Source organism: Ambystoma mexicanum, chromosome 2p, assembly GCF_040938575.1.
Source record: "Ambystoma mexicanum isolate Mex_15411 chromosome 2p, UKY_AmexF1_1, whole genome shotgun sequence".
NCBI classification, from domain to species: domain Eukaryota; kingdom Metazoa; phylum Chordata; class Amphibia; order Caudata; family Ambystomatidae; genus Ambystoma; species Ambystoma mexicanum.
Genome location: NC_090923.1, coordinates 118,116,863 through 118,144,212, shown reverse-complemented (window position 1 = coordinate 118,144,212; position 27,350 = coordinate 118,116,863). Strand labels below are relative to the sequence as shown.

The window sequence follows — 27,350 nt, the reverse complement described above, 5'->3', positions numbered from 1 at the left end:
TCTCAGAAGAAGCTGATCAGACCTGTCACATGCGCACACTTCCCTCCAGTCTAACAGTGACCCCTTCAGTAGAGGGTTGGTGGACACTGGGTGGCAAGAGTGTGAATTTGGACTATCCCAATGAGGATGCAATAGGAGGGTGAAGTCCCTAGAGAAAGCCAGTCTATATTGCTCCCAATCTTGCCGCAGTCATATACCATGCATTCACAAAGATGTCTTATGGTACCGCTCACTTATGAACACTTCTAGTGGTGGTCAGTGATCATTTACATAACCCTGAGACTGGCAACCGTAGGCATCAAAAATCAAGTTACTCATCTGCCAGATTCAATGTTCCGAAACCCTCAACCATGGGAGTTTCCAAACTGCTGGAATCATCCATTTATTATCGGCTGTGATGGGTACGCAGGGGCCTGTGCCACGCATTCCTACCCAAGTGCCCAGACTTGATGAATCGCCCGCTCATGCAGAGACCTTTTTACGGGAGGGCAAAAGGGGCACTTGCCCGGGGCCCCCAGCTTGGAGGGGGCCCCAGAAGGCTGCCTGATCTAAAGAAGTAAGATTCCATTGTTCACCAGACTTAAATAGCATGTTTCAGGATATTTTATGGCATGCTGCTGAGGTTCTAAGCCCATTGCCTGTCTGTTTTGACAAGTACATTCTGCCTTGATCAATTCCTCATGTAATGCCTTCTGTGTTTACTGTGGTATACATAGTGTGTGTGTTCTTTACGGCACAGCTCTGTGGCATTCTTTCCTTCCTGTGGGAATTATGTTTATCATGTGCAATAGCTAAAGTTGAAAAGCATTTTGATCAATTGAATGCCACAATCGTTTAGAAGTTAGCTCAGTGTGTCACGCACTCATTGCAGAGATATGTGTTCATATGCAAGATTAGAATACCACATTCCAGCAAAGCTGGCTGAGCCTTTCCTATGTTTGAAGTTTATAATCCTACATGCATATGTACTTGATTTTATAGCACAACAGGTGCTATTATCAGCAATGTACCTGTACCCGATATGGGTTGCTATAAAAACGAACATATCATCTGTATAGTGAAGGTCAAGAAATTGGTTTGTTCAGCTGCGGTGTTGTAAAACCTAGGCAATCACATCCAACGATGAGCATAAACTGTTAGTCCAAGAGGTGATTAAGTATCCAAATTCAAGACTGTGGAACAAAAGCGTTCATGTTTGTATCCTGGCTTTGTCAGCAGACAATACGGTGATTCTGGTCAAATCATCTAATATCTTTTACATTACTGTGCTGTCTTCTGTGAGGTTTGCCTTCTTGCATCCAGTGGCATTGTTTAGCCCGTTACTTCCTCTTTCTTCTTATGTAGGCCATTTGACTGGAAGGGGTGGTAGACAGAAGAGAGCAGGCCAGATGTTGCAGGCCTCGGGGAAGCATATTTTAAGGTCTGCTCGTTTGACGCAAAAAACAGTTTGCTTTTTGGTAAAAGTCAATGTTTTTTATGCACGGTTATAAATGACAATTTCACCAGCCATTGTTTTGGAAGTATTTAAAGCTTTAAAATACGAAATAAAACCCAGGTTAAATGTGTTACATCACATCGATTGGTATTATAGTACTTATATACTTCCCTTTATGATGGAGAAAATGAAGCTAAAATCATACCCATTTTGCGCAACACCCTTCTATAATATTTTGTTTTTATAAATGGTAATGTGATTTGTGTGTTTTTATAAATGGTAATGTGATTTGTGTACTTTCCAAGTCAGTTTTATTAATGAGATTGTTTTAGTTCATGATAAGAACTGGAAAAGAAAGTGTTCAAATGCAGAAATTGCAGAATTGGCACAAATCCACTCCTTAACCAATGTGGGATCCTGGGCATCTCATTTAATGTTGTATTGCCTAACCTCTCAAAATTGCCCATCTCTAATCCCGTCAAAATTGTCAGCCCTTCAGAGTGATTTCCTTCGCAGGGTATGATCTTCATAAAAGCCTCACTCATAGGTTCACAGGCTATAGTGTTCCTTCCACTATACTAGTGAGCATTGGCATATTGCACACCACAGCAATTGTTCCTTTGATCTCTAATGGCAACACTCTTTGAAAACCATATCCCACTTCTTATCTCAGTCTGTCTGGATATAGACACATTCCTGGTAGCTTCTAATCTGCTTCCACCAGCCATGCTATGGTGTGTGTAGATTTCTCCTTCCTTCCAATTGGTCTCCTCTATCCATGCTTGAGCGCTTTTGCATTCTGTGAGGCAGATAATGTGAGTTCTCTGTTATGTTATGTTATGTTATGTTATTTGGCATTTATATAACGCTCCATATATGGCTCTGTCTATTCTGGGTTACATGTACCTTTTACATATGGTCCTGCATTAATACTACAGGCTGCATACCTTCCTGGATGCTATTGATAAAAAGTATCCTGTATCTATACTAGAACAGAAGTAACCTCTTCGTAGACTGCTAATGTTGGCCTTCAAATGTTACTTGTTTATTATTCTGAGGCTGCATAGCAACCTATAGGTTGTGATTGGGACGAGGGGACGGGGGGTGCGACCAGATATTCTTGATCACTTAATTCGTTTGGTTTGGTGGAGGTGGGCCCCAAAGATGTCCGTGCCCTGGGCCCCAAAAGTAGTGAAGATGGCACTGCGCTCGTGCATGCGCGTGCGTGCGTCTGCAGCTTAAGTGTTACATTATTACATACTTGTCATCTCTTCTATAGATGGATCTTCCTGATGACGAGCCTGATCGATTAAGCAATAGAATGCTCGAGTATGACCCGGGACAGGACAAATGGACCCAGCGTGCGCCGATGATGTACTCCAAGTACCGCTTCAGTGCGGCTGTAGTCAACAGCGAGATTTATGTCTTGGGTAAGTGGAAAAAGATTGTGATTCGATTAGCCATCTTTTATCGTTCCTGCTGCCCGCCTCGGATGGAGGAGAGATTCAACGCTTTCGCAGAAAATTAAGCTCCACTGAGCCATTATTTCTAGGCAACAAAATATCTTTTGCTCCTTACATTGCCACATTTCTCTTTTCCCTGATTGATCCCGTGCCCGGGTAGTGCAGTCAGGAAAGATCCTGAACAGCTTCACCGCTGTAGTGTGCTCAGCGATGATGAGTCTCTGCAAATGTATCTTCAGCTCTCTGCAACAAGGAATCAATTCATATTATTTATTTATTTAATGCATTTACCTGTGGTCTTTTTTGAGTGTGCTCCTAGCTTCTGGAAGTTGCAGAGCACTGTCCACCTTATGAGGTGACAGGTATAACTTAGATAGTTATTTGGGGTAGACGCAGCGCTTAACGCACAGTATTTAGCAAAGAATAGTGGGAGTCGCTACAAGCTGCGCGCTGCCGGTTAAATACGGCAGTATTACCATACACTGCCACATTACCCCACTGCCCACCTATGAGTTGGGGTGGAAACTTGGTGGATTCACTTCTAGCTATGTGCTGGCAGTAAATCCGCCAACTTCCTGCCCATGTTTGGCAGAATTACCACAGCTGAATTACCACCACGGTAATCTGCCAAAAATGCCCAATTTAGTCCTATGGACTCGGAGAAAATGGGGATTTACACCTCAGCCCCCACTTGTGATCGAGTGGTAATATTGCCGGACCAAGGGGTGGTAACGGTATTACAGTTTGGTGGTATCTGTGCAGATTTACCCAGTGAATATTTGCAGCTAGTGGGGCACTCCATTTCAGGAGTGCTTAAAGTGGCAGTTAGTGGTGGAGCAAAGGCAGGCTAGAGAAGGCGGGCATTAGGAGAGGCGAGATGGATATCCGGGGGGGGTTTCGTGGTGGCGCATAGGCCGAGCTCAAGCAATCCGTTTGTTAATCATGTTGCCGTTTGTTAATCATGTTGTTGGGGAGGCCTTTGACCATACGGACGCTGTGGTGTCAAGAGCCACACAGATTTTCTCATTATATTGTATGTTTCCCTCCGGCATATATACACAAGTTGTACCTGCATGGCGTGCTGCACATACCCCTCCTCAATTTCTGTGCACCTACCTGATCCTGGATGTTCCAAGGCGTTAAAGGTTCAAACCCTCTTTCCCTGCCTCAAGCCTTAACCTTTATCTCTTTTCACTTCTAGCGTTGTAAAACAACAATTAAATAAATAAATGAAAGAGGGTAAAAATGATTGGGGTCAGGGCTTAGCAGTCAGGCTGTGTGCCGTGTGTCCAGATTGCATCAGTGCACTGTTTATAGTTCAATCTTTCTGTGCACCTCACCCAGCTGGAATTCATACGTAGAAACATAAGTGTTGCATAGCTCTCTGGTCTGTCTGCCATGTCAGTCACAATACTCATGGGACAAGCAAACACTGACTGTAGTCCCCTCATATGATATGATAGGTTATTTATAACACGCTTAATACTCAGCGGTTTCTAAGCCTGAGCCGGGGATCGAACCTGTGTTACTCCGTGGCATCTTGCTTCCAAGGCGAGCACGTTGCCCCTAAGCTATCCTCGCTAGAATACGTGAAAATGAACAGAGGCATCAGGCCTGATAGGGTAACTGAATGCTTGCATTGTTTGTGATGTGTACCTGTAGAACTGCCTTATCCATGGCTAGGGGACAACTGACAGCTGACTTAAAACCTGGCAGGAAAATGCAAACCGTTAGCATTACTGAACATGACACAGGGCAGCATGGCACAAACATCTGTCCTATTTGAGCACGTGACTACAGACGTCAATCATAGTAACCAGGTAACTCAATAATACATGAATTCCAGCGGAGCACAACAAGCCTAACGGTAAATAGTAAGGGCCGATATGGACCATAAGGAGGACCCTGCAGGGATGTATTGATGCATTGGACCTAATTGATGCATTGATGCATTGTTGCATTGTTGCATTGGATGCATTGTTGCATTGGACCTAATTCCCGAGTTTGGCAGTCATTTGGTAGTTATTCTGCCACATTATCACCAAAATCGGTTACTGTTACTGCCACATGGTCCCTTGGGTTTACCACGGGATTGCAATTGGTGGTAGGGTGGTGTTAATCCCCATTTTCTTAGTCAATAAGACTCCATGAGGTTTTTGGTGGGATTCCCGCAAGCAGTAATTCCAGTCATGTCTGCCGATTTTTGGCTTTAAAGTGGAAGATTTAGGTCCAGCATGTTCCTGGAGGTAAATCGCCCACTTGAGTGCCAATGCCGGGATGTGGTGGAGTGGTGAAAATGTCGGTAATTCCGTTACCACCCAAACAGTGGCAGTAACAATATAACCACCAGTTTTTTACCACTTCGCCAAACTCGGAATGAGGCCCATTGTGCCAGATGGCGGAACTGCAAACCAACCAAACTGCCCGATGTGTATTGGTCCTCATGGAAGAAACAGGATACTGGCAGTACCCTCCATGCCAAATCTCAGCACTGCCATACATGCTGAAAAAGGGCACACGTTGTGATTGGGGACAAATATAAGGTCATCAGTCCTAATAAATGGGAGGCACTTAACACAGGCATAATTCCTGGGGCTGGACTTCAAAACTGTACATGTTCCGATAGTGTCACAGAATTTCAACAAAGATCTTAAAGGGAAGAACTTAATTCCATGGGAATACCTTTTGTTGTAATTGCTTATTTATAATGCACATAATACCCTGAGGTTTATAAGCGCGAACCAAGGGATCGAACCCGTGTTGCTCTACATCGTTGTATGCGTTGCCCATGATCTATCCTCCCGAGGAAAAACGAAGTTATCATTTTCTTATAACTAAATGAAGGCATACATGCTGCCGGGGCAACAGAAAGCATGCATACCTCCATTTACTGCCACTTTCCTGCCAGTTCCTCAAACCACTGACTTTGGAGGTGCATTGTTGGAATTACCTCCAGCTGAAACTGGAGGATGCGCTGCAGTGGAATTAACATTTGTGGTAAATCCTCCAAAATCCCCATGGGGTCCTGTGGCCTCCACAAATGTGGCCTAACGCTGCTGTTACCCCACTCTGGCAATTATTCTACCAGACCACGTGGTGGTAATGGTGCTGAAATGAATTTGGCGATTATTACCACCACACACGTCATGAGGCCCAATGTACTCTAACAGCCTCGTGCCAGAGCCTGCAGATAGGGCCAGAATGTCTGCTGCGCGTGCACATTCCGCAGTGCGTGGCATGCCCTGACACCACACACGTGCAGAGGCACTGTGCATGTGCAGCGCCAAAGGAAAACCAGATGGATGTTATGTGCAGCGTCTCTATACATGATTCTGTTTGGATTTTCTTTGCAAGCAAAAGAACATGTCTATATCATGCAGTTCCTTGTTGAGGACGGAGTGGCCGCACTATTGGGTAAAACAATGGCTACTTCCATTGTAGTGTGTGAAACACAAGGGTAGGCGTGCCCCATTAACAACTTTGAACACTGGGGCTAATAATCCATAAACATTACAAGAATGTGTTTAAGGTTGAACAAATTATACAAGCGACATAAAGTCAACAAAATCAACATTAATTCAACAATTGGTAACAAATCACATTGACACAACATTCAATGCATGTGTGAATGAGTCACTCAAAATCAATATAAGAAATTAAAGAAAGTGCATAGACAAATCACAAAATCAAAATAATGACATTTTCAAAGGCCTCGCGACGCCGCACGCACCTCCTTTTAGCGGTAAAAGTAGCAATGCTTTGGAAAAATGCGGACGGCCCCTCAGTTCCGTTGTGGTGGTCTAAGTGCTGGGAGAATACGGTGGCCGAAAAAGTTACAGCCATTCGCACAGGCAGCGTGAACTACTTCCTAAACACCTTTATGGACTATTCAGACCAATACCCGGGCCTCACTAAAAGACCTCGAATAACCCCCTGGCTGCAAGGCTGGACTGAATTGATGGTAAGGGGAGGGAGGCGTGTACAGTGACTAAACCCGCCTACTTATGCTTCTGGTCACGTAACAGTGTCTATATTGTTGTGACATGCCATGATGGTGTCAATGTGTTTCTGTTTCAGAATATGCTAATAAAAAAAGGAAAATGTACAAAGTGAAAGACAAAAAAACATGTAGAACACAAACAATTGAATCCTAAAACATATAATCAAGAAATCATGGTTGGAACTGAAACAATTCAAGTAATCTGAAGGTTTTTATTTCGTGTCATAGAGTGTAATTTATAGGTATTGAGTGAATCATTGTGGTCTTTGTGTCTCTTGTATACTTTTTTCAACCTTAAACATATTCTTGTAATGTTACTTCCATTGTAGACCTCTGCTGGCCCATGGCTTCCGTCCTGCCTGCGGCATTCTTGCTCTGAATCCCTGAGACAGGTGTGCTATGTGCAGAAAGGGATCGGAATGGCCGTAAAGAAGGCAAGCAGCCATTCGTAGTAGTGTCAATTGGTTTTCGCAACCCTCTTTCATGGTAATCTGCCTGAGCTTTTTAAGTACCCAAATATGTATTTTCTTTTTGTGTTTGAATCCTTTAATAATAGCTTATCACATTAGCATATATATCAGGCAATACTCACAGAGGGAAGCATGTGTGTGCAAGGGTATGGCCAGCTCACTTTGAGTCTTTATTCAAAGGGCAAACACTTAGATATGAGAATGGGGATAGAAGCTCTACACTTCGTTTTACTTTAAAGGAAGTGCAGAGCGCGGTTGATCGGCAGTTTGCATAAGCGGGCGTCGGCCCAGATGAAACACCTGCTGACCCATTTAAGGAGGAACTGGAAATATGGGTCCCTTTGCTCACACACCTTTCAATGCCTATTTGACATTGGGAGAATACCCAAGTTCCTGGAAAAACACCATTAGCTATCCCATTTTTAAAAAGGGAGATCCAGCAAGCCCCCTATCTTACAGGCCTTTCTCTTTACTGGATACCACCTTTACGATCTTTGGCCGTGCGGTCCTGGAGCACCTGGAACAATGGATCACTGATAATGACATTCTTTCGGACATCCAATATGGCTTCCGGCCGGGCTTGGGGACACGAGCTCAGGTGCTTAACTTGCATCTGGCGGGAGCATCTATTTACCTGGCATTTATGGACCTGGGCATAGCCTTTGATAGAGCTGGTAGAGCCACATTGGACCTGGGCATAGCCTTTGATCGAGCTGGTAGAGCCACATTGGACCTGGGCGTAGCCTTTGATAGAGCTGGTAGAGCCACATTGGACCTGGGCATAGCCTTTGATCGAGCTGGTAGAGCCACGTTGTTGCAAGTGCTCGGGTACATGGAGTATCCGGGTGAATTGATGAAGGTACTGCAGATCATCCATGAGGATACTAGAGCCTGTGCGAGATTTGGGGAACAAGGCCAATGCACAGGATATTTTGAGGTGGGCTCTGGAGTACGTCAAGGCTGCGTTGTAGCCCCTGTATTCTTTGCCCTCTACATTAACAGCCTATATAAGGTATTGGTTAAAAAATCGACTGATTAGCTTAAGAGAGGTGCCATTCCCCTCCCGGTTCTGGCATATGCAGACGATACGGTTTTGATTTCCTGCACCCAAACCGCTTTGCAGCTTTTTATTGATGCAAATACTGCCTTTATGCGTGACTTAAAACTATCTGTAAACACCAAAATGTCATCAGTAATAGTATGCTCTAGCAGGGGAGGTGGAAGTATACAGATGCGTAAAAGGGTGAGAAACAGTCAAACTATACCACAAGTAGAAAACTTTGATTGTTTGGGTATTACTTTCAGTGAAAACTGGCAGGGGATTTTACATGTGATATGATATGGCCTTTATAATGCGCCTATACACAAGTGTTTATAGAGAAACAGTGCTCTAGAACGAAGCAGGCATTGGCGGGCTTGTTGCGCTTTTCTAATATGTGTCAAAGTCACCCAACTAAACTCATATTGGAAGTCTATAGAGCACAGACTAAGGCTGCAACGAACTATGGCGCAGCATTGTGGGGTAATGAGAAAACCCTCCCCATAGAAGTTATAGAGAATAGCTTCCGCAAAAAACACCGGGCTCTCCCCAATTCCGCACCTAATTTTGCTGTACACGTCGAACTGGGCATTACTCATATAGGTGATGACTGGCACACGTGCCCACTCTCGCATTGGTTGGTGCTTTGGTCAAACCCAAGAGCTAAATTGTCACACACAATTGTCAAAACCTTGCTGCAGAGTGCTTTTTGGCGCAAGATTCCTTGGTTGAATTTTATCTTTCGCTGTCTAACACAAATTACTACCCTAAGTTTGCAGTGCCCTTCGGTTAATTTACCTCCGCCTATGGTTAACAAATGGTTAACAAATATAAGCAGATCTTTCTTTCTATAGTTGTGGTGAATAGGGAAACAAACGGGCTTATGCTTACATCTAATAGGAACCATTTATTGATTTCAGCTGTCCATGGTATCCAGCCTTACCTACGACATAGTAATAGAATACAAGATCGGTGGGCATTGTCCAGGGCAAGATTTCACTTGCTCTGGCTTAGAACCACCACTAAGAACTGGGTGAGAGCTGAGCAGGTCACAGTTTTTCTGGGTTGTAGCTCTGAAGAAGATTTGTTGCATTCGATCTTACTTTGTCCCCGTTACCGTGACATAAGAAAGAATACTATTGCCCCATTGCTCGAAGAGGCACATTTTACACAAGCATGCTCTGCCTTTTTTTCTTTTGTTACTGCGTGCTGAAACAACCACAGTTGCTTGGGGTTTCCTCGATTTTGTGAGAAAAGCCTGGTATCGGAGGAAAAAGTTGCTTAAGGGTAATTTTTAATCTGTTTTTTAATCTGAATTGTCTTTTATTGTTTTAAATTTATATGTACTTTGATTCTATTGATGTTTCTTTTTGTTAACTGATGCATTGATGTATTGTTCTTTTTCTGGTTTAAGGATATTTTATCCGAATAAATTTTGATGATGATATATCACGGACCAAGTAGAATTAGGCAGGCTGCAACATTGGTATTTCATATTTTAACATGTTTATTGAGCAAACAGCAGCAGCTTCTAAACCCATATTTAACTGGGATTTTATCCTCACAAATTATTATCTCTAAATCACACACGGAGAAGACTGTTTTTCTAATGAGGATCTATCTTTCCCTGTGCGAATCAGTAACCACTGCCCGCTCCCGCAGCAACACATTCCAAGCTTGATTCTCTTCCTGTTGCCTCTCCACCCTTCAAAAACAAATTATACCCCTTCCCCACCCCATCCTGTCTCCCCACTTACCTACTGGACTGGAGCTTTGTGCTCTGGTGCAGGTGCACTACCAATCTCCCAGCCACCATAAAAATGGAAAAGGGAATTAGTTCAATTTCCGTATGGTGGCGGCCATGTTTTTTCCTTTTATTTTTGTCAGGAGATTGGCATTGCTTACACAGCCAATCTCCTGAGGGGGGGAAAAAACATTTTCACGGTGGATAAACCCGAGGGGTGTGAATGGCTTTTCCCCCCGCTGTGATGGCAGACATGGCCTTTAACGGCCCACACCCCTCACTGCTGGCTGTTAAAGGCCATATAAGCACCCATCAGCAGCAGTGAAAGCCATATTCGTTGCTATAAAATAACTAGCTGGGGTACCCGGGGTTGCACGTCTCCTGATTGAGAGGTGTCTCATGTGCCCTGGAAGATGTTTTCTCTTGTCCTCTGGTCGGCAAGTCGTGCTGCTGTTTGTTGTTGTGTTTCAGAAGCTCTTGCTATTGATTTTCTCTTTGCATCTGATGGAGCTTTTCCAAGTGATGTTCGTTTTTTGTGCAGCATGTTTCAGTCACTCAATGGCTACAGCAAATTTGAGAAAATGTCCAAGAATGATTGATTGATTGTGCTCTCTTCTCGTTAATGAACTTAAGTAAACTGTAACCTTGCCATTTCCCATATTTGGAGTGGTGTGATACAAACTTTTTTTTTATTCCCTTTAAAAATGCTTTAATAAACACTTTTGAACGGTATACAGTAGTCAGACATTTCAAAGGAATAGCCAACACATCGAAAGTTTTGCTTCAGACACTTTTCCAAATTTTGCCTCCTTCTAGTACCTACTGTAGTGAATCAGGGTGAGCATCAGTAAATGAGGTTGTCCACGGAGTACATTTTTTGCCTCCAAACGTAGACTACAATCTTGCCCCAGGCCAATGAGAAATCCATGCAGAATTTGGTAGTAGTGGGTTCAACGGTGTGGATTTGTATAGCCGGACCAATATACATACACATCCAACATTTATTTTGCATGTAAGATCTTTGCATCCAAACAGACTATGATCTTGCCCAGATAAAAGAGGAATCCATACAAAATTTGGTAGACGTGGGTTCAACAGTGTGGATGTGTATAGCCAGACAAACATACACACACACACACACATACATACATTCAGCTTTATATATTAGATTCTCATGATATATTGGTCTCAACCAATGGGAAAACTTGAAATAAATTTGGAAAGTTGGACCTACAGTTGTCTTAGCAGGGCAGTTACTTAAGTAATCAAAGCACATCAGGCTAGTAGCCGCCAGGCAAATCTGCCCATTGGTGCGCAGCTGGACAGTACGAGGGGCAGCTGTAAACTAAACTTACCAATCAGCGTGTTTTCTAAATATGAAGCTGTGGACCCATGTAAACCATCTTTTTAAATCAGAAAGTACCATCTCAGATAAGGAAACCAAACATTATGAGTGGTCCGTCGTTTGCTGCAAAGTGCAGCTTTATAATTCCAGCACTTTAACAGATCAAATATTTTTCAAAACTGTCGCTTGACAATGAGTATAGTTCATAATATTTTACTCTGATCTACCAAATACAATGCAACATTCACTTTTAACTTCCTGCCTTCAATAGTTATTTTCCTGTGTGATAAAAATGTACTTTACTAAACCAAACTATGTGCTATAAAAAGAACATGTGAAGCTCTTGTGAATGACGCGAGAAATATGGCATTATATATCAGTACCCAATATATTCTCATTGTCTGGGTAGGAAGCCTTACCTGATGTAAGGCTTTCCAATGCTCTTGTGACAGTTCTTGATCTTGAGGTGTAGCTGTGTGTGTTTGGCATATTGGTGGATGTGGATGTTGTGTGTGTTTACGAGGGCTCCCAGTGGCTCCATGTATAGATTGAGAATCACTGGGGAGAGGGTGGAGGGGAGAGGATGGAACCCTGCCGGGCTCCACATGTGACGGGTGGCATTGGCGATCTAGAGGCGTCCATCTGAACAAACTGCTTGCGGTTGGCGAGTTAGGACTTGAACCAGGGAAGGACAAGGTCACTCATCCCTATACGCTGATGTACGGTGTCCGTGAGCGCATGGTGGTCTACTGTGGTCTACTGTGTCAAAAGTGTCGAAAGTGGAAGAGAAGTCAAAAAAGAACCGGGAGCCAGGGGCGGCCCTCATCGAGGATGTTTAGGGCGTTGTCAAACACTTGTATGGTTGCCTTCGGCATGTTGCATCTGGATCTGAACCTGATTGGTAGGTTTGGAGGAGAGTGTTGGTGTCAATGTGTTGCTGTAGTTGCACAGCTACTACTTTCTTGATGATCTTACCTAGGAAGGGAAGATGGATGATGGGCGTTACCTAGGTTGTCAGAATCCAGAGTGGGTTTCTTTAGTAAAGAGAGGATTTGGCTTGTCTTCAGGATTGATGGTAAGTTGCCTTAAGTTTTGCAACTGTTGATGATCTCTAGGTAGGGAAGGAGAGCTTCTGCAGGGAGCGTCTTGAGGATGGATGCTGTCAGTGTTAGGAAGACATTTACAAACCACTCAGCCTTAGACCATGAGATGCATCATGTGTCACTTACACTCATTACCAGGTATGCATCTTGTATATGTAATTCTATATGGCAATCACTAGCAGTTAAGGTGGATTTAAAAATGCTTGAAAAAAAACATTCCACCTGAAACGTGAAAGCAGAATTATCCATTTAAGCCAAGTCACACACAGCACCACCCAGTAGCCATTGCTGGAAGTGCACCTCTCTTCAGCGCCAAATGGGCAATGCATTGTGGATATGCAAATTAGCTCAAACGCCAAACATGTGCTCTAGGAAAAAATATTTTGTCTATAGGGCAGTACTGATTTATACATAGCATTTTCCAACACAAAACAGACAGCTCTCAAGGATTCAGACAACTAAACATATGTTTCACCCTTGTTAGGGATAATCTGGTATGGTCTGAAGCCTTGAAATACTGTTCTCCATACATGATCATTTATTTATATATTTATTGTTGATTGAAAAGCCTTGTACTATGTTGTTGCTGGAGCTAGCGTTAGGGATTCAGTAACAGGAATTAAGGAAACATCTGAAGACCCATCTCTTCAAGGAACATTTCACCGACACGTTAGGACCATAGACCTACAAGACGATCCCAACCCTAATATGGTTATTGTACATGCTTTCTAGCTATGCTTGCACTATATAAATCACCTATATGTATACATATATGCATACATAGGGAATCACAAACATGTAGGTTGACAAATTTTGAGCAATAACATCACTAAAGATGATCCTTGGTATTTTATTGACTGAAAAGGAAAAGTCTTCTTGGGCATTTGTTTCATTGCTTTATTCTCCTCCGCTTCCCCATGTCGTTCTTCACCGGTTTCATGCGAAACATTCCTCAGCATCTTTAACTTGGGGCACAGTGAAGGCATGTGGGGCTTGGTCTTACTCGAAGTCACATGTTGGCATCTTCTGTCCCGGTTCCCTTTCCTGTTGCTTCCTCTTGCCAATCGTGTTCACGTTTCTGTCATGACAGAATCAAAGAGGCTACGTGACCTCTGTGGTCCAAGATAGCCTAAAAGGTCAATGTATACCTTTTTTTCTGATGACCGCTGTACCTGTCTTTTTAAGAATGTTTATGCTTAATTATGTGGCCCTCTTTGCAAAATGCCTTCAGTGTGTGCTCGATTGTATTCCCATTATCTGTAACTCTTGGTCTAGGATGTGGGAAAGAAGGAGCATCATTGGGCCTCATTACGGGTCTGGCGGTAACCCTGCCGGTGCTACCTGCGGGTTGCTTTCGGACCCGTAAAATTCCACTGGTGCCTCACTTCACGGTGCCACAGGGAGATTACAACTCTGGCACCCCGGGAAGCCAGGCACCGGTAAAATGTAAGTCCCCATACCCATAGAGTCCTATAGGACTCTTTGGGAGTGGGGACACGGAAGCACCGGCACTGTTGCTAACGGTGACCGGTCTGCCTACCGTGGCCACTACGCTCGGCAGGGTCAGACCTGTCGGTCGCAGCGGCTCCAGCAGGCAGATTCAGAGTTTGCCGATCCAAAAACAAGGGTGCCGTTGAGCTTACCGGCACCCTTGTTTTCGGACCGGCAAACTGGTAATGAGGCCCATTGTGTTACGAACACGGAGGAGGGTCCCAGATGCTCCTTAGAATGCACCCAGGGATGGGGGGTGAGGGTATAAAAGTAGAATCTCTAGACAAGAGCAATCTTATAACACCTCTGTAGTGGACACCTCAAGGAGCAGCCCTGCCGAACTCTTCAGAATTGTACACATAGTGACGGATCCAGGGTTTGAAAAAGGGTCTAGTGACATATCGGGATTTTTCAAGCATCTATTTATTTGATATTTGTAGAGTGCCTCATTCACACTATTGTATCTTGCCGTTAAGCCACCAGGAGATGGGTCGAGGAGATTAGTTAGTGGATGGGAATAACCAGGTTTTTAAAGGCTTCCTGAAGACTCAGTGATCGTCTAAATTATGGTTGTGTGCCAGGAGGGAGTGCCAGAGATTACTGGCCTCTATACTTCTGGTGAGAAATGAAGTGGTCATTGGGGTGTAAAGACCCTCCTGGATGAGGGGTCCTATGAGATTTATTATTTCAAAGAGGGAAGGGTCTCCAGGAGAGTCAGTTGGCTTGCATTTGAGCAAGAGGGCGGCAAATGATTCCTGGCTTGGAAGGAATCAAGGACGATAAACTGTGAGTCTTTAAGGTCATAGACACATTATTTTGTGGTGTGATGTCACTTTGATGCTTTCAGCAAAGCAGTATTTCTTTGGGCTTTGTGGAGTTGGTTTTTGGACTGAGCTAGCTTTGTTTGTAGGTGACTTTGTCATCAACAAAGCACTGGCTACGAGCACTGTCCCTCACTATTCTTGTGATGGCCTTTTTGTTTTGTCCATTGCAGAGATCTGTGAGTAGCCTCGTAGTGATAAAGTCCAGTCTATACAAGAAACCTCAGCAAGTTATTAGCCCTGATGCAGCAATGTGTGAGTAGCTTCTTAATAAGGTCAATCTATGTAAGATAGCTCAGCTGGATACCTGGTCTGATGCAGAGATCTGTACATGGCCTGGTCGTGATAGAGGCCAATCTATGTAAGATTGCTCAGTAGGTCAATAGGCCTTATGCAGAGATATGTGGGTAGCCTCTTAGCCATAAAGGCCAGTCTAATCTATACAGGAAAGCTCACCAGGTTACCACGTCTTATGCAGAGTTCTGTGAGTAGCCTGGTAGTGATAGACGTCAATCTATGTCAGATTACTTGGAAGATTTCTAGGTTTGGTGCATAGATCTATAAGTAGCCTGGTAGTGATGAAGGCCAATCTATTTAAGATAGCTCAGCAGTTCACAGGACTGATGCAGAGATCTGTGAGTAGCCTAGAAGGGATAGAGGCCAATCTGTGTGCGATAGCTCAGCAGGTTACCTGGTCTGATGCAGAGATCTGTGCATAGCCTGGTCGTGATAGAGGCCAATCTAAGTAAGATTGCTCAGGAGGTTAATAGGCCTGATGCAGAGATCTGTGAGTTGCCTTATAATGATAAAGGTCGATCTATGTAAGATAGCTCAGCGGGTTACCTAGTCTGATGCAGATATCCGTGCATAGCCTAGTAATGATAGAGTCCAAACTATGGGAGAGAAATCAGAACATTACTAGGTAGGATGCATAGATCTGTGATTTGCCTCTTAGCGATAAAGACCAATTTATATGAGAAAGCTATGAGCCAGTTCAATTGCTTGCTTATCCAAAGCTGACGGCATGACTGTTCTTGATCATTGTTGCAGCAATGCAACACTGGCGTGGACAGCTCTGGTCAGACACGCCATAACCCTCCGAGCATTGCTTCGATTGCTCTGTTCTTTGGGCCTGAAGGGACAGGAAGACCTTCCAGTTGTTTGAGGCAAGATGAGCGATAACTAGTTGAAAGCATCTGTCTTACGCAGTCTTCCACCTGAGAGCATCAGGTGAAATCGACACTTCATTGGCAACCAATGTCCCTGAATAGGTCCTCATGCTCTGTCATGGCGCATATCTTACACATGACCACAAATGCAAAATATACCAGTCCTGGTGCCTCAGCATATCACAGGTGAGAAGTGTGTCCTAGGCCACGGAAATGACACAATAATTGGCTTTAACCTGTTCAGTGTTGTGTTGCACATCTGTGGTGACAAACAGCCCTTCAGTGGTAATGAGGTTGAGCCAACAGTATGTGAATTGTTTTAGCTTTTGTGGGCTGTTATTCAGAGAAGGCAACATAAGCACTATTGTGGATGAGACTAGCCACTGGCATGGACTGGACGGCCATTTGGCACAGGTGTGGCATCATGTGGAGATAACGAATGCCTCGTTAGCACCCTGAACCTCACCGGGAATGATGTACGTTGCTTCTGGTGCAGTCACAACAGCCACCACTTGGTTGCTTGGTCATATTGCCGGAGTGTTAGGTATCTTAAGCGCAAGCTTTGGCGCCCCTGCACACTTTGGCAAATTGATTAACCTCAGACATTGCACACACCTTTGACCTCTTGCCGGGCATTCGCCTGTACATGGCAATGATCCCCCATAGTACTCTCGAGTGTTGTGGCTGCTGCATTTGGAATGGCTGTTCAGGGACATTTTGGTTGCACCTCATTGTTGGTTCTCTTTCATACACAGAGTGGCCTTTGACTGCCCTCACCCATTTGACTTGCAGTGAATTCTGGGCATGTTCCATACGGTCCGCTCACGTGTTAGCCATTGTATGCAATCTCCCCAGTTCTGACATCCGTCGCAGTGGTGTTCCAAGCTCCCTCAATATTCGCCTTCTCAGCCTGACTGAAAAAATATTGGCGTGAATCGTCTGTTTCCTTCTCATCCCCCAGCGCGAGGAAGAGGACAGAGACGAGCGCAATAAGCGTCTATTGCCATGTGAGACCCAATTTGATATGTTCATAAACGCTGTTACGTAAGGAGTGAACATATTCGACGAAGTCACCATAAAAATAGAGATGATCCCTTTTGATTTTCCAATGCCCGTTCAGCTCCCATTTATCTGGCCTCATACCATTGGGTCCCTCAACCCTATCTCCTCGGCAACGCACCTGATCTTTATCTCTGGCAGGGGGCTGTTCTACACCCAACAACTACAATAACTTAGAATGAGATGTCCCTTCTAGTTACACATGCCCTAAAGAATCCCTCCTTTCCTGAATGTGTCTCAGAAAGTGGGCGTGGCAAGGGCTATGGTGCTTTCTCGGCTGGAATACCGTAACAGTCATATCTAGGACACCCTTAAAACCTAGCTCAAACACAAAGATAAGGCAGCCAGATCAAGTCTTGGCCGCAAACCCAGAGACCACAGGACTTCAGCTGTTCTGGTGGAGCAATGACGGAGTCCAAATCCCTCCTCATCATTCCCTTTGCCGCCCCCACAGTCCTAAGGTCTTCCGACACTATGACTCTCATGTTGGCCACTATCATGAGAAAGAGGTTTGGTGGCAGAGCTTTCTCTGTGACTGGGGCTGCCTTGTAGAAGAACCACCAGATCACCCACAGCGTTGCAGAGACCCACCTGAGGGTCCACAGACAATTACAACTTTGTCCTTCTACAAACCTTTCCACACTTAACATCTTTCTCTGCAATGGTCTGATTATCCGGCCCCCCACTGAGAACTGCCTATGTCGCCAAGTGATGCATTCTCACTGCGCTACATCCCCATCCAGCTTCCAATTCTTTCTCTTGAAATGCTGTAACTGAGCTTATTTTCTTCTGTGATATGTTGTTATCCTGCACTTGTCAATCCCCCCCTCCTCTTTGCACTTAGTGAATCTGGAATAAACCAAGGCTGAGAACAATCAGTTCTCCCCTCCCTGCTCCGGTGGTCTCCGCCCCTCCCCGCCTTCAAGCAATTGTTTGGTGGTGTGTACCAAATGAATCAACAATCAAAAAATAAATACATGTTACACTGCTGTCTGTGATGCATGGAACCTTGCTCTGCACCTGCTCTCTGTATTCGAGAGAAGCTTGTGCTGCAGCTGCAGTGTTCCACCAGCCACTTGAACCCCTTCACTGTGTGCCCGCCATTTATTTTCGGTGCCTCTGCACCTTGGCCACTAGCCCCTCGACAACCCCCCTTCCTGGCTCCTCTTACTCCCTGACCCACACATCATCTCCCAACCATCTCTCACCCCACTTTCGTGCTGGGGGTCCACGCCCTGCTGCTTCTTCCAGTCCGGCTGCCGCCATGGAAATTGAAAAGGGACTTACGATGGCAGTGGCTATCTTGTTTTTATTCAGGAGAGATTGGTATTACTCAGTACAGGTGAAGCCCATCTCCTAGGAGGAAATAATCTCATCTTTTTTCACCCCAGACGGAGCCCTGAGGTGCTAATAGCTTTCACCTGCCCCCAGTCCCCTGCTTTGGGAAGTGCAAAGGGCTTCACTCAGGCCTACCTGGGGCCATTACCAGCCTGTGAGCCTCTGAAGTGGGGGGTGATAGTTATATTGTTTATAGCGTCACCATATACGATGTAATACAGAGCACTGGACCCTCGACCAACTCAACCAGTTGTTGTTTTATTCTTCTGAGTCTGTTGGCTGCACAGATAATAATGGTCTGGGAGGAGTGGGCTTTATTTATTATTAAAGCGTGGCATCTTTTTGTGAAATGTATATTGGTACTTAGCTGCTGTCCTTTCATGTCATTTTTCTCGGCAATGTGGTCTCTGGCATCATCTCAGTGCCCGTAACATGAAGAATAACTCTACTGTATACATTCTGAGCCTGTTAAACGAGTCACCCTTTGGGAAATGATCGACCTTGAACCAGCCCAGCCTTCCTGAGGAGCTCCTGACAGAGTGAGAAACACTGGCCCATTGGAGCATGAGTGATTGCTCCTGACAGACTGGCATAGTGAGGACAACGCATGCATTTTTCAGCAGCTCCACCGGTGGGTTGGTAAACTAAGCATAATACTAGCAGCAGGACCCTGGAATATTTGAGCAATATCCAGGCATATAATAAATGAATTATACACATGAGGGCAGCCACCAGTAAGATGCATCGCACACTATGGGGCTAGCTCCGAACATAAAACCAAACATTTCTTGGAAGAATATAGATAGAACTCATACAGTAATTACTCCAATATTGCAAGTGTTGAATCTATATGCCAAAAATACTGTACAACGAATGGAAAATACATCAGCTCTGGTTGCACATATCTGCAAATTAATGCTGAAATGTACTGATGTTCATTCATAAAGATTGAAACAATCTAGTTCTTAGTCACTTCTTTCTTTCTTGCTCCCTTCTTTTCAGATTGCACCATCAAATGAACACAGAGGCAGACGAATACTTTGCCAAAGGGTTTCGGCCCCTGTGTCCTTCGTCAGGGATGGCTCTATCAGATGCACATGAGCCATATATTAGTCTACTGGAAACACCTTACCACCCACTGCATAAGCAATGATATTGAAAGACAAACCAGCAACTTATACATGTGTCAATGCTCTGTGACTCATGATATCTTACCACCCACTGCATAAACAATGATATTGAAAGACAAATCAGCAACTTATACATGTGTCAATGCTCTGTGACTCATGATATCTTACCACCCACTGCATAAGCAATGATATTGAAAGACAAATCAGCAACTTATACATGTGTCAATGCTCTGTGACTCATGATATCTTACCACCCACTGCATAAGCAATTATATTGAAAGACAAATCAGCAACTTATACATGTGTCAATGCTCTGTGACTCATGATATCTTACCACCCACTGCATAAGCAATGATATTGAAAGACAAATCAGCAATTTATACATGTGTCAATGCTCTGTGACTCATGATAACTTACCACCCACTGCATAAGCAATGATATTGAAAGACAAATCAGCAACTTATACATGTGTCAATGCTCTGTGACTCATGATATCTTACCACCCACTGCATAAGCAATGATATTGAAAGACAAATCAACAACTTATACATGTGTCAATGCTCTGTGACTCATGATATCTTACCACCCACTGCATAAGCAATGATATTGAAAGACAAATCAGCAACTTATACATGTGTCAATGCTCTGTGACTCATGATATCTAAATAGTACAGAACATAACATAAACAATACATTTTAAACACAATATATCACTCACACCAATTTGCGAAGAATAACCTGTTACTTTATCAAAAATAGTCAAACATCAAAATTAAAGTAAACAACCACACCTTTCTTAATGAGACCAACGGGTCAGTTAACCAGTCTGTGAAACAGCAATTGTGCTTACTCAGCTTCAGAGAGGATCGGAAACAATATAAGTAAAAGTACCTTCTATCTTTTGCCAAATTATAAGTACTAAGTAATACATCTCTGGTATAGAGGTAATAATTAATAGGAATGTAGCTTACCACAGTACCTTTTGAAACAGTTGCCGAGACAATATGCAAAAAGGAACATTTTTTGCCGCCAGGCCAAATTTGCCAGTCCTCCCTTGATGTTGAATGATGTTTGAATGAGCATTTCATTCCACCGAGATCGACGCAATTCAGTGTTAGCAATTTGGCTAATAAATAATACCCATAATAAAAGCACCTCAAGTGGGAGCAGTCGGTACGAAGCACTACATTACTAGCATGAGGACGTGTTCCCATTGAGTTCATCAGAGTGAGTGAAGTAGCACAATGTGCTAAGAACACCCTACTCATTTTCGGAAGTGAATGCTTGTGGAACTTATTGGGACTCATAGTGAACGGAGGGATCAGGGCTGGTTGGCACAGTTCAGTTCCATCCTTCCATTTACTTCACCCTTAAAGGGCAGGGAGGAATCAGATATAATCAACATCTGGAAAAAAGGAGGACCCCCAAATGAAGAAACTGATGCCTTGCAAGGAGAAATGACCGAGGTATAGAACTGACAGGGGATTGGTGGAAACTGGGTGGGGCAAGCTACTTTGGTTATTGGCCATGGATGTGAAGTGGTTGCTTGCTCTGTAATGTGTGCAAGCTGCATCTATGAAACCAAGAAACCAGCCAGGACACACGGGCACGTCTCACACTCCACACTTATGGAAGATAGCCGAAGGCTCGGCCACCCACCCGCACGCATCTGCTATCATACAATACTCTAAGACACATTGCACAACACCTCTGCCATTAGAATACGGCTTTCCCCTGCAACGAAAATAAATGCGGTCTAGCTGCACATGACTCTCCTGTTCACCCATACTCCCCAGACTACCCCACAGCACCCATCCACATGCCAGCTCTATGGGAAAAGGCGCTACACAAATAACAAATACATTACATAAGAGCATGACTGATCCTGATAAACATGACTCTGTTGCCCAACCGGATGCATGTTATTTTGGATGTCTGGTGGCAGATACCGAGTGCATATTCCGTGAAGGTGGAGGATCGGTTTAAAGAGCTGCTGTGGAACCAGAGAAAACCAACATTATCATTGTTGGGACGGGGGACAGATTTACCGAAAAAGCACAAAGTCCCCACAAAGTACTCTTCTCGTAAAAAACTAAGCTTACGTGTAAAGAAATCCGAGGAATGCCCACGACATGCGCCCACGCACAGAACATCCAGCCACATACATCGACCTTTGTGCAGTCTGCATCCCTGCCATCATGCAGCCCGTCAACACAGTGGACCGTCTGCCAGAAATCAAGTCAGCATCCCGGTGACACTGCATGCGTTCTCCCATAACTCCGAACTGCACCCCGATAAAATGCGTTACATATCACATAACTCAAGGTGGCCCCCAGAAAATGTGTGTGCGAACCCCTGTAAATGACAGCTGGCCCCGCTAATCTGCATACGCGCACCCCTAACTACAATCGGAACCTCGACCGCGTGCGGGCTCCCCTAAACCCCTAACTGTACCTTACCTTTGCGTGCTTCTTTCCCCAACGTCATGTTACGTGGTCAGATCCATGAATACGTGCTAGTGTATTGCTGGATGTGCGATTTCTTACCATAGCCCATCCCTCGGCATGCCCACATAAGTCCTTGCTCTTCCTCATTCTGCGTGAGGAATGGGGAATACGTATGTTCCGCGCCCTATTTATTTCCTTGCATAGGCCCATCCCACACTTTGCGTGGAATCTCTCACAAAGCGTTCGACTGCACACAAAGACGTGACAGACTTGTGCAAAGTCCCCGCAAGGAACGGAAAGAGCACGCAAATCAGTTTCTTGAATCAATGAAAGGAGTATTTTGCACTGAAAAGTGTGCAAAGTCACTATTCAGCACACAAAGAATTCCATAAGTCAGTCCCTAAGTAAAGGGGGCTTCAGTCTACTGGTCATCAGGAATTAGCAGATGAGTTTCCTCCTTTGCCAGATGAGACTTATAATGGAGCATTAATGACCCTCAAGTCCCTTGTGGTTCAACTTGGAGGAAGAGGAGTTGCCAGTAGGGTATGAGGTTCTGCGGTCTGGGAGGGAAATGAAAAGAAAGTGTGAGGCCTCTGCAAACACTTCTGATGGCATGAAATGCACGTAGATGTTTTAGCTCCTGGCTATACATTGTATATATCAGTAAGTAGATTCTGCATCTGTGTACCTGCATCTATGCATTACTGTACATATCTCTATATGCATGGGATTTATAAAGTCTGAATCTAGCAAGGAAGCAACAGAGCACTGTACATAAAGAACGCACACCAGGTGTTACAGGTAGCGTGCCGGAGTATAGGATGTGGCTGGGATAGCTAGGGGAAAGATGGGTCGGGGGAGCTCTGGAGTGGGCCAAGTAGGGTTGAGTGGAGCGATCAGCTAATGGTGAGATGTTCTTTGAAGATTAGGGTCTCCAGCTCCTTCCTCAAGCATAGGGTACAGTAGCCATTCTTATGTGCGTTTGTAACTTATGGACGCTTAGTTGGAAAAGTCCTGTTTTCTAGGTTTTCCCTCTTGCAGTTCTTTGCTTAGAGTTTGGTGATGGTGTTGTTAAGTGGTGTGCTGGCAACCAGAGATGCTGAAGATGGTGAATTTCTCATCCAGGCTGGGTGGGTCTTTGGTTGTGGCTCCTTTGTAGATGATGCAGGCTGTCGTGGGGTACTTCAAAGGGGAGAGAGTGCAGCTCCTTTAGGGTGTGGGATGATGGTGCTGAATTTCCTCAGTCCGGTGATGAGGCTGCCGCTGCATGCTGGACGGCTTTCAGGGGGGGGGGCAAGGTGGCATCTGGCCCTCCTGGGGCATGGCTAGGGCTTGGATAACAGGCCGGGGATGAAAGTCTGGCTTCGCAGAAGAGGGCCAGACAGAACCATGCTATTTGGATGCTCTCGTTGAGTTGTGTATTGAATCACAGGTCACAATCAGTGGCAAAGCTGAGCGATGTCTGTGTCCCCTTCTGGCTTTGTTGCAACTCTGTATAGTTTCTCAAAGTTCTTGTCATCTACCTTTGTGATTCTACTTCCTTATGGTTTGCTCATGGCAAACGTGACTACCTTTATACATGTTCTTTGCCCTATGTGTCACATATATCTGTCTAAGAACATGGATTGGTGTGGGCCTTATTTAACTGGTCTTTGGCCCTACCAATTCTATAGTCTTTTTAAAGAATCTGCTAAGTATATGTTTCTTGAACGCAAACACTTCCCTTTTGTGGCAGTTACATGCAGAGAGAGTGGTCTGAAGGTATCTCTCGCATACAGATCATCACGGATAAGTTACTTATTTCGAGTGACCTGAATATCATACTATCACCTTGTCCTTCCAGGAGTATGCAGATAACCAGAACCTCTCACTAGTGCAGACACTAGCCACTGACATAGGGGGCCACACTCTTGTTGCCATCCCCTTTCCCTCATTGGTGAAAATGGAACTACATTACCCTGGTCGGAGTCCATCCTGATTTCAGAAAAAGCTGCGGATACTCAGAGCAAATCTTCATTCTAACTTCAAGAGAACCACCCATACTAGTTTCCACATGACCATCTCCTCTTTGTGTGTTCCGTATAAAAACATGGAAAAAGAAATTACCAAAGTTCTAGACACGCTGGCACCTATTCACCTGAAACCTCTAAAGCCATAGACCAAATCAAACAACAGCTGGTTTGACAATAATGTAGTCCTCCTGAAAAGGGTAAACAGAAACCTTAAAAAAAAATGGTGAAATACCAGTGACATTAAGGACGAAACGATACAAGGCGGGTTCCACCGTGCTCTCATCTGGAAGAAACAAGTCTTTTTACACTATCGCATTGCGCAGGCCATCAACCATCCTCTTGTCTGATCAACTGTTATGTTAAAGCGCTGGCTGAGATTTCAGACTCTTTCTGCCCCCCTTTCCAGATGTGCATGGTATACATTAAATCGCTTTCAAAATTCCTAACCGTGCCGGTGATGCCCAGAACACCTCATCATGTGGCAGGGACTTTAGAGGGTGGCAGGATTGATGACTACCTTTCTATGACCTTTGAAGTATTTTTTCTATGGGTAGAATATTCCTACTTTGCTCACCTTTGCCTGACCGAAAACCTGGCCCTATCACCCGCTCCTACGAAAGAAGGACTCTTATTACTAGGGTTTCTTAATTGATGACAAGCTCTCCTTGAAAAGACAGAGCAACAAAGTTTCTCAGCCTTGCCACTTTGGCGTCCACATGCTCCAGCACATCCCGCCCTACCTGCAAAGCACCCTAGCATGGAAGTTGCCAGGGCTTTGGAGTTGGTCAGACTGACATTTTGTAACAGTCTTAATTTGGGCCTCTCTAAACATCAGGTGCATAACCAGCAAGTTATCCAGTGTAAGGCAGCGTGTATTATCCTTCCACGTGATGACCTCTCCCCTTCCTTTGAAGTCCCTTCACTGGCTCCCTTTTACGCAAATCATTGATTTCAAAGTTCTGTGCATCAGACCATTCAGTAACAAATAGCAGGAATTGAGATCCAGCCCAGCCAGGAGACTGTCCTCAGCCATCTTTAAGAGAAATACACTGGAATTGCATTCTATCCGATCAGGTGGCATTGGCCCTTCGGAACAATTTACATTTGACCATCAAGTTGGAAGACAACCCGCTGAAAGGTAGGACACTGCTTACTAGTCACCCTTTAAAACAGAGGAACCCTGTGACAGAGTCAGCCTGAAACCATTGGATCCTTGCTGCGCGCGCTACTTGGTAAGAGGCCTTCTTTTCCTTCTGCTTTGATGGATGTATACGATTTGTTCGTATCAATTTCTCCATGGCCGATTTGGCTGAATTGTTTGCGGCCGTATTGAACGCAAATATATGTGGGGAACCCCCCCCCCGCGACCCCCTTCAATCCCACTATATTACCCCAAACCCCCCATACATATATTTGCGGTCAAAATGGCCGCAAACAAAAAATTCGGCCAAATCGATTGCAGGCAAATTGGCCCTGGTCAACTTGGGCAATGCCGCTTTGATGGGGAGTCACACTTGCTCGTGGCAGCCTGCCTACTCACCTCTATCCTGAGTAGTTCTGTATTTACTAATCACATCAGTATGGCATGTATTGAATCCTATTTTGTATGCTCTTCTCCCAGTACCTGCGCCCTGCTCGTAGAACTACGGAATAAAAGAAATGCATTAATTCGTTCATGAATTCAAGTAAACATACCAATTCGTTCCACTGGGCATATATTCGTACATGCTTTGTATTGGTTTTGCCTATTAGGTGGTGCTAAAGTGCCACCTATGAGCCAAAACTGTTGCATTTAACTACAGCTTGAAGGGAAATAGGGCGTGAGGAGGGACACAACGCTTGCAGGGGGTTGTTTAGTTATTTACCCACCTATTGACTGCCCATGGTCATGAAAATCCCTAAGGCCATTCCCACCCACTACTTGCCCCTCCTATCCAAAACACATCACACTGGGATCTCTTTGCGATCTCTTTTTCGAGCAGTGCCATCAAACCTTGTGCTTTAAATGCCTGCCAGTGTTATTTCAAAGTAGTCTTCAGAGAGTTAATTACTTAATTGCAGCTGTAAGTGCACTAGTGGTGTAATAAAAATGAAATCCTAAAGTGTGCCTCAGTCACATGATCTTTAAGCATTATCTGTATCTTGCTCTGAAACCCAGTTAAAAACAAGGATTAGCAAAGCCAACATGTGTGGCTTGTGTGTAGGTATTGAGCAGGCATTTATCAGGGGCAGGTATCATATGCCCAGGTAATCACACCCTTTTGCAGCTGTTGCCATCTTTGGGCCTGGTAGTACCGCTATGACAATGCCTGACACATGCCTTTCCCAAGCAAGGTCGGACTGGAGCCTACATTTGTCTCGGTCGCCAATGAAAAAGTGGCCCACAGTTGCAAATGGCAATTCATTCCTTTTGTGACAGACTATTTGAATAGTACCTAAGGAGGAGTCTTTTTGATAAAATGTGATGCAAATTGTGCATAGGTATTCACCAACACTGGTCAAAACTAGTAGCCGCTTGGTGAAGTTACTCATCAAACTGTCCCACTTTGGCCAAAAAAGTGGCCCACACTAGCATTTTGTGTTTTTGGTTCGGGCATTGCCCTGTTGCCTTATAGCGCAGTCGGAGCCTGTCCCCAAGAGTACACAAAAGCCAAAATTGTTGTCTTTGCCAATGCTTGTTAGTAACCCTTTCGCTGCCTTTAGGACAGAGAGATATACGTCCTGATTTTTATAGGAAATCATGGCAGTGCGGCAAGCAAAGTGTTAAAAGGAAGCAGAACTGGACAAAGTGCCGAGGACTGAATTTAGAGGAGGCCTTTCGCTGTATTGTCTGGTCCATGCCTTTGTCAGGGGTAATGACACAGGGAAAACGAATGCTGTGATTTGACAATGTTGAAGTGCAGATCATGTTGTAAACAGTATGGTTTGTGTGTAACTGTAATTTTCAAGAACACTGTTTAACAGCTATTCATAGAAAATAGAATTGTGTGTTTCTGTGCAACCAGCTGGTTTAAATAAGTCCCTTCGAAATTAGGGAACAATGAATGCTTGACTTGTTTGTAAAACACATGAAAAACCTGCTGCGGGCGTAATGTTTGCGCATTCTTCCGCTGAATGACTTACTTATTAATTGCGGTAAACGTCTCCTGACTTTCAGGCACGATTTTCATATATATATATTTTTTTTTATGCTGGCTTTGTCGGCAATAGAATTGCCTGCCTAAGTTGGCCTCATTTTTCATGGTGGACTCTAAACAATTTTTTTATAATCGAAGATGCTTTTT

The 27,350-nt window shown here is 44.4% G+C and overlaps 1 protein-coding gene across 1 annotated transcript in view; it reads left to right on the top strand.

Annotated features, from left to right (window-relative positions):
- The window catches only part of KBTBD12 (kelch repeat and BTB domain containing 12), a 1,008,581-nt gene that overhangs the window by 320,429 nt on the left and 660,802 nt on the right, over positions 1-27,350 (top strand). Inside the window, exon 4 of the mRNA XM_069643368.1 lies at positions 2,715-2,865. Coding sequence (XP_069499469.1) covers positions 2,715-2,865 — 151 coding nt within the window. The remainder of the gene's footprint in view (positions 1-2,714; positions 2,866-27,350) is intronic.